This window comes from Anguilla anguilla, chromosome 18 (genome assembly GCF_013347855.1).
Source record: "Anguilla anguilla isolate fAngAng1 chromosome 18, fAngAng1.pri, whole genome shotgun sequence".
Taxonomy (NCBI): domain Eukaryota; kingdom Metazoa; phylum Chordata; class Actinopteri; order Anguilliformes; family Anguillidae; genus Anguilla; species Anguilla anguilla.
This window is the reverse complement of record NC_049218.1, coordinates 4,580,383-4,598,907: the sequence shown is the minus strand read 5'-3', so window position 1 is coordinate 4,598,907 and position 18,525 is coordinate 4,580,383. Positions and strand designations below refer to the sequence as shown.

At 44.3% G+C, this 18,525-nt stretch overlaps 2 protein-coding genes and 1 long non-coding RNA gene across 3 annotated transcripts in view; 1 reads left to right on the top strand and 2 right to left on the bottom strand.

Moving 5' to 3' along the window:
- birc6 (baculoviral IAP repeat containing 6) overlaps positions 1 to 12,628 on the bottom strand; it is a 129,509-nt gene extending 116,881 nt beyond the window's left edge. The window contains exons 1-3 of the mRNA XM_035400913.1: positions 12,164 to 12,628; positions 6,088 to 6,269; positions 1,305 to 1,461 (exon numbers count right to left, since the gene is read on the bottom strand). Coding sequence (XP_035256804.1) covers positions 1,305 to 1,461; positions 6,088 to 6,269; positions 12,164 to 12,374 — 550 coding nt within the window. The 5' untranslated portion in view covers positions 12,375 to 12,628. The remainder of the gene's footprint in view (positions 1 to 1,304; positions 1,462 to 6,087; positions 6,270 to 12,163) is intronic.
- Positions 12,629 to 12,788: 160 nt separating this feature from the next.
- On the top strand, positions 12,789 to 17,268 carry LOC118218120. The gene is made up of 3 exons (XR_004763365.1): positions 12,789 to 12,875; positions 16,205 to 16,295; positions 16,448 to 17,268. It is a non-coding gene; the product is annotated as an uncharacterized LOC118218120 (long non-coding RNA).
- On the bottom strand, positions 13,899 to 17,953 carry yipf4 (Yip1 domain family, member 4). The gene is made up of 6 exons (XM_035400541.1): positions 17,672 to 17,953; positions 16,897 to 17,050; positions 16,495 to 16,666; positions 15,343 to 15,420; positions 15,010 to 15,123; positions 13,899 to 14,694 (listed from the first exon to the last, which is right to left on the bottom strand). The coding sequence occupies exons 1-6, from the start codon at positions 17,727 to 17,729 to the stop codon at positions 14,557 to 14,559; spliced, it is 714 nt and encodes a 237-aa protein (XP_035256432.1). The 5' UTR covers positions 17,730 to 17,953; the 3' UTR covers positions 13,899 to 14,556.
- Positions 17,954 to 18,525: the final 572 nt, after the last annotated feature.

Here is an 18,525-nt window from a genome sequence, read left to right as displayed (position 1 = left end):
CCCCCCCCCCCCCCCCCCCCCCCCCCCCCCCCCCCCCCCCCGTCAGCTCCAGACGACCGCAGAGTAACACCCCCCGCATGGAGCATGGCTCTGCAGACCTCAGGGATGGCACACGGAATCTGTACGGAATCTGTTTCTGCGTTTTATCTGTTAAAAGCACAGAAAACAGGAAGCAGGGACTGGACTAGGTACAGGTTTGCATGGAGTCATTGTTTTAGTGGCTTCTGATGGCAGAGAATCTGGCACCGTACACTGACATTACGCCTGCTGTATGGAACACGCATGGACTGCACCAGTTAAACTTGGATAGAGGCGTCCGAATCAAAGAAGGGATAATCAATACCCCGAGCTGAAGGGGCAGTATTGGTACGGGGCGGGGGCATTAGCAGCAATGACTGGCTAAGGGGCTAAAGCTAAGAACCATCCACACTGTGGGGGGCTGCAGCGTCGCCCTGGTGACCGTATCTGCACCCACTGACCCTGCACACAGAGATCACATGTCCAGGTATCTCGCAGGGCTCTCCAATCAGCCGCAGGAAAGGCCAGGGGTCGCCGAAACAGTGCGGCTGACTAACCCCGGTGGGTGTTTGTGATGACGGTGTGAAAACGCTGATAACCTGAGCGTGAGATAACGATGACAAGACACCGTACAGGCCAGCGACTCCGCACAGGATGGTGTGCCGCTGCGGGACTTCCTGACCTTATTCTGCGAGTGAAGGATTATTTACGGTAGCTGCTTCATGCATGCACGCCATCACGTGGAGTACATGTTAGGTGGACATTCGGAGGTTGCCGGCTTGTGTCCCAGGGGCAGGGGCACAGCCGTTGTATCCTTTGAGCAAAGTGCTTTGCCCAGTTTGCTTCAGGATAGATCCAGCAGTACACATGCATGTGGGAAAGAGTGTAAGTTGGCCTAGTCGCTCCAGATAAGCACGACGGTTAAATCCCTCAGTGTGCTGTAGTGCATAAACGCACTGTGATGTATAAATGTCAGCTGAAGCGTTCTGACTCTGGGGGGGGGGGAGGGGAAGTGCAGAACACAGTGGGGGGGGGGGGGGGGGGTGCAGAACACAGCGGGAGGGGGGGGGGGGGGGGGGGTTGTGCAGAACACAGCGGGGGGGGGGGGGGGGGGGGGGGGGGGGTGCAGAACACAGCGGGAGGGGGGGGGTTGTGCATAACAGTGGGGGGGGGGGGGGGGGGGGGGGGGGGGGGGGCAGAACACAGCGATGATGACTATGATGCGATGCGACCCCACGGAAGGCAGGCTCCTTCCTCGCGCTAACCCGCGGCTCTCCGCGGTCAGCTCCCGCCGGGCCCCCTCACCTTGGCCACTTTGTGATTGGCTGCCGTCTCGTGTGAGGTATTATTCAGCCCGTCCTTCAGCTGCGTGATGAACTGGTCGTATCCCTCTGCGCCCGACACGTCCACCTTCTCCAGGCAGGCGGACAGCATCTGCTGGGCCTGGTGGGGGAGAGAGGAGGGATACGGGTTACCGACAGGCCGTCATCCGCCAGATCGGAGAGCAGGAGCGTGTCATTCACAGCAAGCCGCAGCACCGGCGCGCGTAAACATCAGAAACACAAAAACACCGTCACGAAAAGAGTCGCTCCCAGCTGGTGGAACGTCACGAGCGAATGCGCTTCGCCAGTCATCGTGAGCAACCAACCAATCGGACGTGAACGCTCTACCATGGCTTTAACTTTGGGCCAGAGGATGAGTACAAAATGTAATTCACCTCCCCATGAATTATTCATCTTTTCATTTACTACTTCCCCTTCCATTTTTTTGGTTTATTACACTAATGAGCTCTTTTGTGCCATTGTCACCGTAGTTATGATTTGATTTTCCATGGAAGAATGGTTACTCAGTAACCCCTCAAAGACAAAACCACACACAGAGAAGCACTGAACCCACAGACAGCTTCAGGGCAGAATCCACAGGACAGTCCACAGCAAAAACAAGCAGAGATTTCATTTCCTAAGTAAACACTTCTGTAAAAGGTGAAATACTACTCAAACAGCCTACGCTGTAAAAATAAAAAGCCATTTTCACACTCTTAGCCAAAAGGCAGAATAAAAATATTCTATACTGCTAAAATAAATATAAAAAAATAAAATAAAAAACAGTGATAAAGAAAACATAAATTTCACTCTAAATGCACAAAGCTAAAAAATAACCATGACATATGCATTTGCTCTGTCTGCAGAATGAGAGAGGAGATGGTATTTCGGAATAGTCTCCTTTCTGTACAATCTGAAAATGAACAAGCTTGCAGTCCAACCACGAAAAGGACTCACATTTTACCCACCAAGAGCTTCAAGGGAGCCTCTGCTGTCATAAGAAATTAATGAATTCCTTGATCATACACAGAACAAGAAATCTTTCGTTTAAAGGCAGACTCCTTCACTACGTGGATTTCTTCACATGCACATGTTTATTTAATGCGGTCTGTGGGCAGTAGACAGCATTTATATGCATTCAGAATGCATGCGTCCCGCGAGTTATGTAAATGTGTGCTTCTGACCTCACTTGTTATTGTTGCTTTAGCAAGTAGAGTACAATGACTGGGAGACAGTATGCTGGGATGACAGAAAGGTCAACATGTCCCTTAAATTATCGTGAGACTGATGGCACATCTGGCCTATTTCTTAGCATTTCAAATTGAAAATTAAAACAAATATTTGATATTATTATAGTGAAAATGACACTTTGAACAGTACTGTGGCACGCACGGCTGGCTTGTTATGCCTGTTAGTAGGTAAAACAGCCTTTTCTTACAGCTCCACGCGGGTTAACAGCTCATCTGGCATGTATTGTAGACCAGCAGCACACCTTATGGTTCCCCTCACTTCCCCCAGCCCAGCGTAATCCCTGATTACACAACACACACTCTTCAGCTGGAGTGACATAACGGACTCCCACCGGCCACAAAGCCTCCTGCCTTCTCAAACGCACACGGGAGAAGAGCCGGGGGCATTATTTTCTGAATGTTAAGTTTGTGTTCTCTATAACATTGTAAAATATTAACATTTCTTTTAGGTGGAGGCTTCAAATAAGCCCACTTGGGTTTTCTGCCTCTCCTTGCACTGTATATTATTTGTTATCTTTGTCATTTTTTGTGTATTTAAAAAAAAATAAAACTAAACTAAAACTAAACACAGAAATTGAGATTCGCCGGGCTGATGCTATCTACCCAACCAACAATATTGGAATGCTGATCGGAAATCAATACTGAATGTCTAGCCTTTATCATCAAAATCAACAGCCCAAGCAGTACATTTGTGTCCGCGCAGAAAAATATTTGCGATTAAATCTCAGAGCTCAAGAGGTAGTTTCAACAATTTCATTGTTTTTAAGGACAACTAATGAAAGAGCAGGATGGTGTAAATCCTTAACCTGCATGTCCAATCACTTCTACTGCATCCCGTTATCCTGACTCAATTAATGAGTCTAATTCAAAGACCATTCAAGCGCCAACACTAAGCGGGATCTGTAATGAGGTGTCTACACTGTGGGTTTGTATGCAAATGCAAACAAACATTTCAGACAGTCCTGCTCAGACAGTTTTTATCAGATGTCAAATATAACCGTGTGATATCAATTTGTAATTTGCAGCAACAGCACAATAAGTAGCGAATGTGGACATGAGTGCAGAAATTGGTTCCAGCAGTCAGCGTTGATAATGAAAACAAGCTTTCCAAACTGTCAAAGGTTCCACTAAAGTGACAAGACTTGTGGGTGCCAAGGGTCGGCTTACTTTATCCAAAAGATATTTCAGTAAGAAAGCATTTCCTGTGCAAATTTCATAAATTGCATAAATCCACCATGTTAGCCATTGAAAGTATTTGGGAGATTTCCAATTCATATAAAAAGCCTTGACATCTGAAAGAGAGGACACTTGTTGTTTTCTAAGAGGCAGTTGAACTAGTCAAGATGGCCTCTTTCGCCACAATCACCAGATTTACAGAATATTGCCAGATTATAATGTTAGATTGTTGTCATATGAATACCTGATAATTACGAAAACCATTGAAACCATTTGTGCCACTAAAGGTCTTACCATAGCAATCCTGTGCAGCTGTATTAACTCTCCTAAAATAAACTGCCCAAAACAAATCGTGAATATCCCTCTATCCGTCAGGAAACCTGACCCAATTAAAGAAGCTGTTAATATTTGCTGATCTTGGCTGCACTGCATCACTTTCAAGTGAAATTATTTGGATGGATGATTCAGCCTGAACGCGCGGGCGGGGCAGCCCGAACGCTCGCGGGGCAGCCTGAACACGCTGGGGACAGCCTGAACACACACACGGGACAGCCTGAACACACACGCGGGACAGCCTGAACACGGGCAGGACAGCCTGAACACGGGCAGGACAGCCTGAACACACGCGCGGGACAGCCTGAACACACGCGCGGGACAGCCTGAACACACGCGCGGGACAGCCTGAACACGCTGGGGACAGCCTGAACACACGCAGCACAGTCTGAACACACACGGGACAGCCTGAACGTGCGTGGGACAGCCTGAACACACTGGGGACAGCCTGAACACACATGCGGGACAGCCTGAACACACACGCGGGACAGCCTGAACACACACGCGGGACAGCCTGAACACACACGCGGGATAGCCTGAACCCTCGCGGGACAGCCTGAACCCTCGCGGGACAGCCTGAACACATGCACGGGACAGCCGCTTCCAGTCCTCCCCCAGCCATCGGCTCTGTCCTTAAAAAACGGGCGCGGTGAGGACCAGGGACCTGCAGGTCTCCTGTGGGTACCGCTCGGTTCTCAGGGCACGTTTCAACACTTGTTTAATCACAAAGCCTGCGAAGATTACAGGACCCATAAAAATAACTCTCGCTTTTCTATTTTAGGACAGCACACATGACCCCTCCGTGAACGTGCAATCCATTAGCACACGCTCAACGCCGTCTGTGCTGCTCCGGCAGACGGGGGTTCCTCACGGGCTGGGGGTTTTACTCTGTGGATTTGGGCTAAGTCTCTGGAACGACGCGTCAGTATGCATTCTAAACGCCGTATTCCAGAAGACACATGACTGAGTGTGTGTTTCACGAGCACAGAAAAGGTTACAGCCGCCGAACATAAGCTCTGCCTCAGAAGAACTAATGCATCGGCATTAACACACGGGAACTCCGTGACCTGAAAGGGTCACACGGAGAAGTTAAATGAGGGCACTCCCCTTAATGCACTGACTACTTATCAATACCCATGAAAAGTTAATTCCTCCAATACATGTTTAAGCCATAGAATAACAACAACAAAAAGAACAGCCATAAGGCACTGTTAATTTCACATGAATGCACTTTATGAAAGCAACTTCCAGCTTCAACCAATCACTTACACAGCCAGTAGGGCTATAATGATAAGTAACTGACCTCTCGTCTTCGACAGAATAGGCCTACTTCTTTATTTCTCTTCAAATCTAACAACTACGATATAGGCTAATCTAAACAAATGGGTAAAATAATAAGTTAACAAAATTAAGTAATTAAAATTAGAATTCTTTTAGATGAAAATAAAGACAAACGTTTGTAAACAGTTTTCATAAAATGGAATTGTCCACTTTGAAATAATAATCAACATCTCGTCTTCAAAAAAATAGCAGGCTACTTCTGTATTTCTCTTTCGAACATGAGAAATAATAAATGGTTTAAAGTCCAAACAAGTGTAAATTAATAAATAAACAAATCAAACACAATTTACGATTTTATTTCTTTAAGATGAAAAAGCACACATTTGTCTTCGGTCTTTTTCCTGCATGACCAGAAACGACAGGCCTATAAAACAAAGGATTCCCCAACATTAACCACAGAGCAGAGGAGTGGTCGTACTACTTCCTCATGTTATGCAGTGTTCTTATTCAGCCCTGACATGTTGTGAAAGGAGTGCACTGTGAAGGGAACCTCTTCACCATGATTCAGCATCTCCAGCCTGTTGGCCACTCCAGCGCTAGCAGTCAGGAGTAGGATTTTTTTTTTTTTTTACACGCCCCGTCCGTATTTCGTTGTGTCATTCCAGGGTGCCCCCCCCCCCCAAATCCCGCCCCCCCGCGTCACTCACCTCCGTGACGGGCAGCTCCAGCTGGACCACATCCTCAGACTTGGAGACGGGGGCCTGGAGGGCGGTGTCCAGCAGCAGGATGCCGTTCAGGTCCTTCCTGCAGCCCACGGCGTAGTCGTCCACGAACAGGACCTTGTCCACGGCCGGGAAGTACTGGCACCGCACGCGCCCTCCAGGTTTGGCTGGAAAACAGGGCCAAACGTCAGCCTGCGCTCGCTCACTCTCCCGCTCGCTCACTCTCCCGCTCGCTCACTCTCCCGCCCGCCCGCTCATCGCCCTCTCACTCGCTCACTTGTTCACTCGCTCGCTCACTCACTCACTCACTCACTCGCTCACTCGCTCACTCGCTCACTCGCTCACTCACTCGCTCACTCGCTCACTCACTCGCTCACTCACTCGCTCACTCGCTCACTCGCTCACTCACTCGCTCGCTCGCTCACTCTCCCGCCCGCCCGCTCATCGCCTGCTCACCCTCTCACTCACTCGCTCGCCCGCCCTCTCACTTGTTCACTCACTCACTCGTCCGCTCACCCTCTCACTCACTCGCTCGCCCGCCCGCTCACTTGTTCACTCACTCACTCGCCCGCTCACTCACTCGTCCGCTCACCCTCTCACTCACTCGCTCGCTCGCCCGCCCGCTCGCTCACTCACTCACTCGCCCGCTCACTCTCAGAAGGGAGGGAAACTCCCTGAGATACCGTGCGCGGAGAACATTCCACAGCGTCAGCCAGGTTCACCACACGGACAGTAATCTCTTTCATTTCATTCAACAAAAAAACGGCCATTTTTTTATATCCAAAACATTTTTTTGCCCTGGTTTGTCTGCATTTTCTGCATCATATGGAGAAACTGGAGACTTCGCTGTGAGGCAGGCAGTACAGCAGATGATTTAAGTGCCTGGAGAACACAAAGGCATGGCAGAGCTCACTGCAGCAGCTCTCCTCCACGTTACAGGCCAAGCAGGTATCACTGCGAACACTTTTATGGGTGCCATTGAGGCAATTCTCCACAATCATTTACTTTGCTTTTCATATACTACATGGCACCCTTTTGATTTTACTGCCTTCACTTCTGAAGAGAGCATTTACTTTCAGTTTTGATTTCGGATGACATTACACATTTCCCACACCCTGTCGTTGGGATTATGCATAAAGACACTGATGTAAAACTTATGTTAATGTTGGAAATGAGCCTATATTCTGACTGCAGTGATACCAAATAAAGTACTCTTATTTGTAACAAAGGAAAACTAAATCCATTCCAGGCCAGTCCAAACCCCAGTCTTAAACATACAGGGTTGAGTTATGATAACCAAATCTGAAGGAGCCCAACCTCTACTGTCCACTAACAAGACAGTGAAGAGATTTTCATTAACATCAGCTGTGTGGTGCCATGACTGAATGAATGCTCTCACACTGGACCCCTCATGAAGAGTATGACGTACTGGAAGAACTACAGCTACTTAAGGCAGGTTTACCTAATGAAGCATTGCACACGCTGCCTCATAGGGGAAAAGGCCATTTCGCTCTCATCTACAAAAACTGCCTGACTGCACCAGGTCACAATGGTCCACTTTAGCACTACTTCACAAAACACACAGCTCCCCAATATCATCGTATCCCAATGGAGTGCATGTGAATAAACTTAATGCGTGTCAGAAAACTACAGGGAAATACTAAAGTCCAGATGATGCAAATTAAAATTATTTTATTTGTCAAACATACTGTACGAGTACACAAGCAAGTACAAACTTTGCTGCATTTTCATCAGACCGGCTTTCTTAAAACAATATGATAAATTTGCATAAATCTGTCACTCAAAGTACTGCTCTACCAAGCAGATGAAGCCCAATTCACCTGTGCTGCTGGCTATTCATGACCTTTTGCGAGACCTTGGTTATTGTGAGTCATAGGTCATTCTAGTTCTAGGACATGTGAATTTGACGACAGCACCTGAGCGTGCATTGCTAGCATGTTGCTAACTCTGTTTGGCTCCCGTGCTGAACTCCTGTAGGCCTCTCATGCACCAATGTGAGCACTGCTTGGCTCCGCCCCCATTCACCATGTGACTTGACCGCAAGGTAGCAGGTGTCCACATTGCTCGCGCTACCCTAAAGCGCGTAAACAAAATACTAAAGGCGTCAAAACGTGTAGAAGGGAAATGTGAAGTGCGCCCAGGGTAATTGCGTGCACCAGTAACAGCCCTGCCGGGCTTCCATTTGAGTGGCCCAACGGCTCCTCTGCCTCCCAAGGCTCTGAACACACTTCTCCTCTGCCAGTAAACACTTACAGACCCTTAAAATCAAGGTACTCGCTGTGCCTCTTTCCAACTTTGATAAAGGCAATTTCTACAAGTCATGCTACAGGAATGGTCTGTATATGATGTCGTTTTTTTTCCCCTAAATTATGGGATGCCGCTGCTTAGCGTGAGAGGAAATCTGAATGGATTTTCTCAGGGTAGAATCTCCCAGCTTCTCCTGGAGAAGTCATTTCACAGCACATTCCACGCCGGAGCGCTCTAACTGGCGTTACGGGGGGTTGGGGGGGTGGGGGTGGGGGGCACCGGAGCGGGGGCGGGCCACAGCTGGCGAGCTGCTCCAGCTTCCACAAGGGGGCGGAGTGCAAAGATGGGAGCGCGCGAGTCTCCTCCGGGGTTTAGGTCAGGCTGTTCAGCTAAAAGACGGGCGGGGAGCATTGCTTCTGGTGCTGTCCACCCACTGACCATCACACAGCCCTGTGATCACAGCAAAACTGCCATTATACTGGGCATACAACACGCATCAGTACACCATGTGAGAAGCCGAAGTAAGCTCACTATTCCGCATGCCTGTGAAGGCAGCTTCAGGGGGTTAATGCGCCCCCGGGCCTCCCCAAAGAAAACCCTCCCCCTTCGGTGTTGTAACTACAGTGGGTTGGCATGGAAACACGCAATGACGACAATAGCATCTTCCTTGTTCGCTCAATGCCCAAAAGAAAAGTTAATAAATCCGGTCTTGTGACTGACAGCTTTCAGCAGACACTCTCTCCCCAGCATGGCACACCTACAGCTTGAGCTGTTCCAGATATGATAGTACTGGGGGGAATCCAGCATCCCTGCTGCAACTGCTAAAGTATTCACTGATCGCTCAACCCAGCGACTTCACAACTGAGAGTGCTTTAAAGCACTCAGGCCCCAGTCAGGGAAATGGCATCAGTACCAGCCAAGTTTCACCATTCAGCCCACCGGAGGCAGTAGGCCAGGAAGGGGGGTATGCACCAACACTAACAAGGAAAATGCAGAATCTTCAGCCATTTTGTGGTTTTTTTTAAAATTTTTTTAAAAAGCCCTGAATCCGGCAGAACCTTCCCATGTGCAACTGAAGCACGCGGCGTTCCGTCCCTGCTCTGCAATAGTGCTGAGAGAGTACGCCTGGGGTTCTGAGACTTCAGACGACGTCCCACCCCCGCTCCTCACGTACCCCCCTCCCTTGGCCTGTAAGTTTATTAAAAATCCATTTCACTTTGACCCACCGAATGAAAGGCTGTAATTACCCAAATCCTTGGAGGACCTGGCCATGTAGTCAGGCAACCGGAGTCAACCGTGTCACACTCGTGAAAACACGAGCGGAGAACTCGCTGTCAAACAGAACAAGGTATGTTTGTGCTCCGCAATGGTCAGCAAGCTTGCTTGCGCGGAGTACATCAAGCCAAACACGACTGCACTTCCAAAGACCTTCAACGGAGGGCTTTGAAAAATTAATGCCAGGCCCCTGTTCGACAAATATAGACATATTACATCATGGTAAACTCTGTACCTGTTTTACAGAATTCTATAGGTGCCCTTGAATGACTTTGTTTGGACAGATAAAGACGGGCTGAAAGACATTTGGTATAAGGATGTGACCGCCGTGCATACAGATTTTCCATATTTCAACGTAGGCCGTCGGCTTTCTGCAGTTATACCCGCCAAGAAACAGCACCCACAAAACAGAAGCCACTGCCAGTTTATTACAACTTATTTTTCTGAACAGCTACTAAAGAGGCTATGCTGCCAAGTGAACTGTGAAAAAATTACCCGCTGCACCAAATAAACTGTGATAACTAATCGGTACGATCGCAAATACAGTTCGCAATTCCAACCTGAAAACAAATAAAGGCACAAAGTTACTGACAGCTGATTTCAGCATGCTTTCCAAGCAGCCAGAACACGCCAGACCACAGGGATCTCCTAAACACATGTGATTCCCGTTTGAAGTGGTGATATCTGAGAATCTCTCCTGTCTTGAGAGAGAGCGAACAGAAATGGGAACACCAGAGACTGGAGAATCTCCTAAAGCTTCACCAGTACAATAGACAAAGGGAGAGCACCCACATGCATAGAATCTCCTCCACCATCTGAAAATGTTTAATTGTGACATCAATGCCAACTCTGAGCCCTCCAGATCAATTCATCTACCTTCCTGAAAAACATTAACTAAATCCATCAGGCTACTCACACTTCAGTGTGAGGGAAGCAAAGCAGAATTCTGCTTTTGATGGTCTGTATATGACAACAGAGGGGGTCTTTCATTCAGGACATTTTTGATACCCCCTTGGAGCAATACACCATCCACCTCATGACATCCCCTGATACACCTTAATGACTGTCTAGGATTCAAATTGCAAGCAGTAGAGAATTGGTACAACTGCATAAAGAATTAAATTGAGCAAATTAACATTTGACATTGTATAACAGTTCAGTTTTCATTAACTGTTTAAGTGTTACTGTAAATAAATATGGGATGAACTTTAGTCTTCGCTGTCCTTGATGAAACGGAGGCACAGAACCCACAATGCATTGTAAATAAAATTACATTTTCCACTTTATACTGTAGTCAATTTAAATATTGGTCAATTGATACTGTAATGTGAGCTGGGTGGCTAGAGTAAAGTGCGAAAAATAAACTAATGTCTGTTCCCGTTTCCCCGAGTACAATGTGTATTCAGTTATAAAATTCGTTCGCATGTCACTGCATTTCAAAGATGGCAGCTCAACCAATATTTACGCTGAATTCAATATACGATACAAATGTGAACAAAACAACAGAACCAAGTTAACCTGCTGTCTTAATGAATTTAGTGGCAAATAGCCATAAGATAGCTAGTACAGCTAAGTTCTAGTTATGTTCGCATGCCGGGGAACATGCCTTATTCGATATCCAAGCTAGCTAGTTTATTCGGCTAGCTAAGCAACCCCGAGACAATCAAGCAGACACTTAAATACTAGCAAGGGTTAGCAAGCCTGTTCCACTAATGACAACTTACCTATCGCAACCTACATTTCAAGTCCAAGAAACGGTTAGTTACTACCTCAAATTTGAAGAACTGACAGTGACACATCAATCATAACTCGAGGCTTGAGACCGGCCTTTTAGCTAACCTGTTAGCTTGCTAACTAATAGGGCCTGTTAGCTAGCAGGCTAACGCTAGCTACTTAGCTAGCCATCTCACGAGTGTGCACACTTCATCGAGCGCTGATCCAGTTAGTTAGATAGGCAACCACACCATGAAAAACATGTTTCAGTTTCTTGTAGCTAGATACAGCTAACGTAACATAATAGCAGGTAGCTATACAACATTAAGGAGCTAGTCTACGTATGATAGGAAGCTAGTTGGCTCACTAGCAATAAACATAATGCATATTAGAATAGCTAGCATCAACTAGCTCACGCACGTAGCTAATATTTTTACATTATAAACCGCGAAACGGCTAGCGCTAGTTAGAACACTTCTGACCGATTGACTAGCCATTAGGCTACCCATTTAAGGTAAAGTTAGCTAGCTGGCTATTGAGTTATAGCCTGTGGACAAGGCAAGAGTGATCAATCGATATCGTTTTGTTTTGCGAGGTGATTTGGTAACGTTAGCGAACCGGCTAAGAAAACCCATAACAATCATGGGTCTCTAGCCCGAAAAAGAACACAACCACAACAGGCCTGAAATAACAGTCTGTACAAGAAACTGTGTTATGTTTATAGCCTTTATCCCCTCCTTTCCATGACCGTGTTCTGACACTGCACCGATCCGCCAATCAGTCGTTCCACAGGGCGGAAACTCACCGTGCAAAGCCGAGGCCTGGAGTATGGCCCCTGAAGTGCCGTCGATGACTTTGATACTGCCCCGGCTTGTTACGGCCAGGATAGCGTTGAGGGCCGGGTGATAGGTGAGGCTGCGCAGGCCCTCCTCGTCGCAACGTAGACAACCGTCTCTCAGTACAATCCAGTCTGAGGAGGTGGACGAGCAGGAGCCCGGCGAGGCCGCGGCCGCCATCTTTCTTTAATGTTCCCTTCCCCGCTCTCTTTTTTTAGGGAGATCCGATGTTACAAGTCGGTGTAAAAAGATAGAAAACTGAATCCCAAACTACCGCTGTACTACCACTGCTGGGTCTCCTTCTGCGGCTACTGCTCCTCCTCCCGTTACCGCACCAGCTGCTATTCACCATCAGTGTTGAGGAAGCTGAGGGCTCCGCTCTCCGGCAGATACATGTCAGATACACGGAACTAGCGTAGTACCATTTTTTCTAACTCCACACCACTAGGGGCACTGCGCTGCTGGTGTTACAGTATTGAAACTCTCAACGTCATTACTTGAAGTCACTGAACAGACGTTCTTAATTGAGCATGATTTAAAAGCAAACTGATAATATGTCGCACCTGTTCCTACAAAATAAAAGGTAAACTATTGTTGTGTAAATTTGTAATTCACTACTTAGTTTGCTAGCAACGCAGATATCTAGCTTGTTTGGAACAAGGGGGTTAAACGTCTTGTCAGGTAATATAAGATCTTTGTCTACATTTCTCTGAAATTGTTTAAACGTGAATTGCACATGTTTAAGTGATATCCTCAATAGAAAACAAAAAAGATATTCGATCTGTAATTAGATTCTTTCATTTTCTAACTGTCCTTCATCTCACTGTCAATACAAGACTTCTCATCCCTTTCTGGTTTTATTATTATTATTATTGCACATTTCTCGGTTTGTGGGTGTTATTCAGATCTGTATCATCTAGGTTGGTGTTCCCCAAGGCTCTATTTGAGAAGGTCCATGACAGTTTTCTTTCAATGTTCTCTAGGTCGTCATTGCTTGCTGTTTTGTGCAGATGACTGTGCAGTTATATCTATTTTCCATCAACATTTTCTGATGTTATATTTTTTTCCTCATTAATATTCTGCATGAATATACTTAATCCTTGACCTAACCATTGCATTTGAGCTTTTGCTTTCTTACACCATTCTGTTTACTGGAGGTTGTTGTATGTGGTGGTGCAATACCTTTCTTCACCCAAATTTTTCTTTCATTTGCTATATTTAGCTCATTTCTAACATTAAATTCCACATTCTATCCTCATTTTGCACTGAATATTGAGTTTGCATGTTGTCCAGTAGCTGCTTGACTCCGTTTTGTTTCTCCATTAATTAATTCCATTGATTGGCAGACCAAGTGCATGTCAATGCTTCAATTTGTCTTCTAAGGTTTTAATATTCTGTTAAATTTTTTCATTGGGGGTAGGGAGAGGTTGGTGAACAGTTAATAATCTAGCATACAAACAAGACTTGTTTCTAGATAATTCCCAAAAAAACACCCTAATTTTTATTATAGTCTTCAATATTCAGTTTAATTTAGATTGATCACTGCTCTGAAATCAAAAATATTTTAAAAAGCGGTCAGTGTCTCTCTGTAAGGGCCAGAATTGCATACAATAGTTTTATTTAACCAGATAATCTTGCATATGTAGACGTACACCATTTAAAATATCAATGATATAAAAGCCATATAAAACAAAGACACCAAAATTTAGTAGACAATGTTTATTTTCAACTTGAACTGCCTATTTCTAACCCAGGCTGGAATTCATAAATTAAGAGTAAGATAGTGTCAGGATGCTGAAAAAGGAAACAAATAATGAAACGTATATCACAATTATTACAACTCTCAAACTCCTCTTCCCTCAAAAAAAAAAAAAAAAAAGTTCAAAAATTCTGGTATTCTTCCTTATTTCTCTTGGTAAAAAGGTGATAAATCCACAATGAAACATTTGGCACCACGCTCCAAATGAGGATAACCTAGTAAAAACAAGAGTTTAAAATGGCCACTTTCGGTTTCTGCTTTGCCCGATTATACCTGTGAACACATCAGCATCGTAACAAAACAACAGAGTACTGTTCTTTTCAGGAGGCAAACTGCAAGGGCAAGCAGTTTGAGAAAAGCTGAAAACTAAGGGGCTTTTAAATAAATCCTAGTTTGATGGTGCACTGAATACAAAGGTCATGGCTAAATTTAATTACATTGACTTCACATACACTATATGACCTCTTGTTAATCATGATCATAAAACAGGTATAAAAAAATCTATATATTTCCTTTTGTAGGTGGTGTGGATCTTCTTGTGTCCTTCATTATGGTTCTAACTGCCAATGTCCACTTAGAGTTCCAGACCATTCTGCTGTCCAATCAGACGCCAGTATAGAGAGACAGGAAGTAAATGTATAGAAGAAAAATGGGGTATATGAGGAGTGGTTTCTTCGTTTTGAATTCATCCCCCACCAGCAGAGAGGCCGCACTGTAAGCAGCCCAGAACACTCCAAAAAGCTGGAAAATATAAAAATAAAATGTCACTAAAAAATACACACAAAATACAAAAGGTCACATCATACAATACATAACATGGGTGTTGAATAAGTAAAGAACATTCAATGTCCATCTTATGTTTAGCCTTCTCAATTATATCATTTTCCAATAATGAAAATAATTAATAGTTTAGGATACCAATATCAATGGTAAATATTACTTGTCACTAACTTTAACAACATTTTGAAACTGTACTAGAGTGATAATAGCTGTATATTCCCATTCCATTTTAACAATACAAATGTATTTGTAAATTCTGCTAATGTCCAAGTTTACCTTGAATAGTGTAGAGGCAACTTCAAAAGCCTTTATTACCAAAAGCAAGGGAGCTATGACAATGAGAGGAAGCAAAGAATATCCAATCACTCCAAGAACTTGTCCATATGAAACCTACAAAGAAGGTACACCAGATTAGTCAATGCACATAAACCTCATTTAAAAGATAAAAATCAAGTTGTAAATGTTTTCTATACACAGAACTTTAGTCACTGAAATTTTAATTCCACTATTGCCACTTTTTAATCTTGATTGAAATGGCAGAAGGAGCAACAGCTCAGTAAAGGCTGCTGCAAATATTTCGCTCTTGCTCGTCTTAAAAATTCCACTTACTTCCCCACCAAGAACTCGTGCCAGCAGAAAGATTGTCAGAGAACCAAATATCCAAATGGTGATAATCCAAGATACCACCTTGACAAAAAAACAACAATGTCACTCGAGAAGCACACTTTCATAAGTCACAGTATTTTTAAAAATAAAGGAAATGGTTGTTTTGAAAACTACACCAATGTCTGCCACGTCACTGAAAACTGGATGTATTGAAAAAAAAGTTTTCTGTGAGGGCACATTGATTAACACAGAATACAATATTAGTGTGCATAGGCAAGGTGGTTTAAAACCACTTCACTGAAGTAAACTTCCGGTGGAGAAAATGCCTTAGAAACCGGTTGGGGCACACTTTTTAGCACAGGTGTGGCTTCCATTCTACACTATTATGACAACCGGACATTCAGACATTGTTCATTTGCACAAAAGGTATTGTGTTCTGTGTTGTTTTTTTTCTCTGAAAGCAACATCACACTAAAATGTAATTAAATTTAATCATAACTAGGCTTGGCAATGTTTCTTTCCACCAAAGAAATATTGAAAAATTATCCCACTGGTGAAACAATATGGAGCTTGCAAACATTATGAAATTAAAAAAAAAAAATATTTTCCCCTTTATGCTTGTATAGTGAATATGCAATGAGGCTTGGACTCATAAATAAACATGAAATATTCCAATAAACAAACTAAAAAAGGAATTAGTACTACAATTTGTTTGAAAGATAGGTTTACTGTAAAGCACTTTGAGCATACGAAAAAGTGCTATATAAATGCAATGATTTACTCATTCATATCCAAAAGAAATTATGAATAAAATCTGCTAACATTTTTGTTCATAATTTTATGTGTCTGGTGTTTCCCTCTCCAGCAGTGAATATTAGCCCAGAGCACTGCTGGAAAAAAATTGATCCCTTTCAAAGCATCCGGTCCTTCAACCTCCCAATGAAAAGGTTAAGAAGGTGTGCAATTTATTTTTTTAAAATTAACAAAATAGTTTGAATGTGTAATGTATACATAAATGACACGCGTTAAATGTGCAGATGACAAGTTCCCTCTGGTAAAATCCCCGCAGAATGTAGCACATCCATTCACTCCACCCTGCCTGATCTAGCACACAGAGCCGCAGTTGGAGCCGGCAGAGGCAGCCAGGCGTCTCACCCTGAACTGGCCGTAGATGGAGATCATGGAGAACAGCAGCACGACGGCCAGGGGCCCCCAGAAGTCGGGGTTATCGCGCACAACTTGTCGGTTGAACCCCAGAGAAGGCATTGGCATCAGAACACATCGGATCTTGTAGTAGATGTCCTTCAGGTCAATGTCAAGCTCCTCTCTTTCAATGCAAGCAAAGAGAACAGAAGGGTCATACTCAGATTTAAATTTTAAAAAACATTGCATGGGAGTGGGTACAAATGCTCCAGAGTACCTAAGGCAATTTAGCACCATTTAGGTACATTCTGAATTATAATGTTAAAAGTTTTATTGATCTTAAAAGGGAGCCCAAATCTTGTTCGAGCAGTTAATCAGCATTCATTACGTTTTTCAAATAACGGATATACACACAACAAGGGCTTGTTGTCTTCCGGATCATCTTCCTCAACTTCCAGCAGCCAGCCATAACCACGCTGTCTCAGGAACGTGGTCGCATATGCATCTTTACCGGAGTCCGCACCCATGTTGAGTTTGACATCGGGCGCTTCAATTGTTCCACTAAGCTCTGTAGAGGGGGCAACGGTAATCATTTTATAGCATAGAAACATTTCAGTGCAACTTGGCCAACAACGTAAGCCCCAGAAGAAACGTATCAGTAATAATGTAATGCCTTAATAAATGGGGACGGGATACGTTTCAGGCATTATAGACACAACATTCTATGATTTTCCGTGTAGTGTTAGCAGCCAAATACTCAAAAAATAGTCATATGGCATATCTGTACTGTTTATAAGCCTCGTGTCTTGTATTTCTTCAATTTGCTGACTGGCTAAAGTTTTCTTCATGAGTCCACATTATCTGATGCACTTGATATAGGCGTCCTATATAATTCCAGCAAGATAACTAGCGTTACACTACTGTAAATAAGTAACAACAATGCAGCTAGCTAATAAGCTAACGTTATGTATAGCTGCGATCCAGGTAGCTATCTGTCAAAATGATCTGTCAGGATATAAAATAAGGATTATGACACGCCTCGGTTTCATAAAAACCACGGGACCTAACTAACCTTTTACGGAAATTCAATAACAAAGCAAGTAAATACCTAGACAGTTAAAAGCTCATCTGATAAGAGCATTCATAACAACAGCAGATAACAATTCTCTTGTCAGGGCCTATACTCTACCTTCCGCGTCAGTCGAGGAGACGAAGGTAAAATCTCCATTGGTGGGAGAGAACTGCATTGTTGTTGTGCCAGGTAGTACCTTCACTTGAAAATCACTCACATTTATATTAATTTTTACGTTCAATAATCACAAATAAAAAAAGCGGTCGCTTTTAAGTTTTCACCAACTCCACCTGGAATTTATTTCATGCTGATGACGGAACCATGGGATTCATCCACAGCGAACTAGCCTCAAAACAAGCCGTGGACAGAAAGCAGGAAGTGAAAGGGAAGCTGGGAAAGGCGACACGTCGAATGCGCTGCAGCAGTAGAAAACCTGCCCCCTAATGCCTGGACAGGGTAATGCTCGTTTGCCTCATGAACTCGCTAAACTCGTCCTACAGTGTATGGTCCAAATCAACTAGGCGTGACGCCACTTATAAATTCTAGAGCCGAGAGAGTCTGGCGCACTTGCACGCCAATCTTTTCAGTGTTTCTGAAAAAATAAAGACGACATCGGTTGTCTCTGAATGAAATAACGAGGCCGTAATTGGGACGATTTTATGAGGACAGACAGTAATTTATTTGACGTATTTTTTCCATAAAAACATGGAAATGCGTTGAATCTTGCCATTACGTTCCAGCGTCTGTTAAATAAATATATTTCACTCTCATAGCCATGCTTGGGAAATATTTAATCTCTCGCAGTTAGTGTTGCACATTTGACCAAAAAAACTATCTGCATGTTCAGGACAGGAGAATCTGCCGAGAATGATGCTCATCACTACATCGTATACATGCGTTAATCTAAATGTGTGTACAGAATCTGCACGTTGATATAACATAATGGTTAGTGGATCAATTACTAAGTAACA

Coding starts and splice junctions, on each gene's coding strand:
- yipf4 (XM_035400541.1), bottom strand. CDS start 17,729: ATGCAGTTCTCTCCCACCAATGGAGATTTTACCTTCGTCTCCTCGACT. Junction 16,667..16,896: donor GAAGACAACAAGCCCTTGTT/GTGTGTATATCC, acceptor TTGCATTGAAAG/AGAGGAGCTTGACATTGACC. Junction 15,421..16,494: donor CCATCTACGGCCAGTTCAGG/GTGAGACGCCTG, acceptor TTTTTTGTCAAG/GTGGTATCTTGGATTATCAC.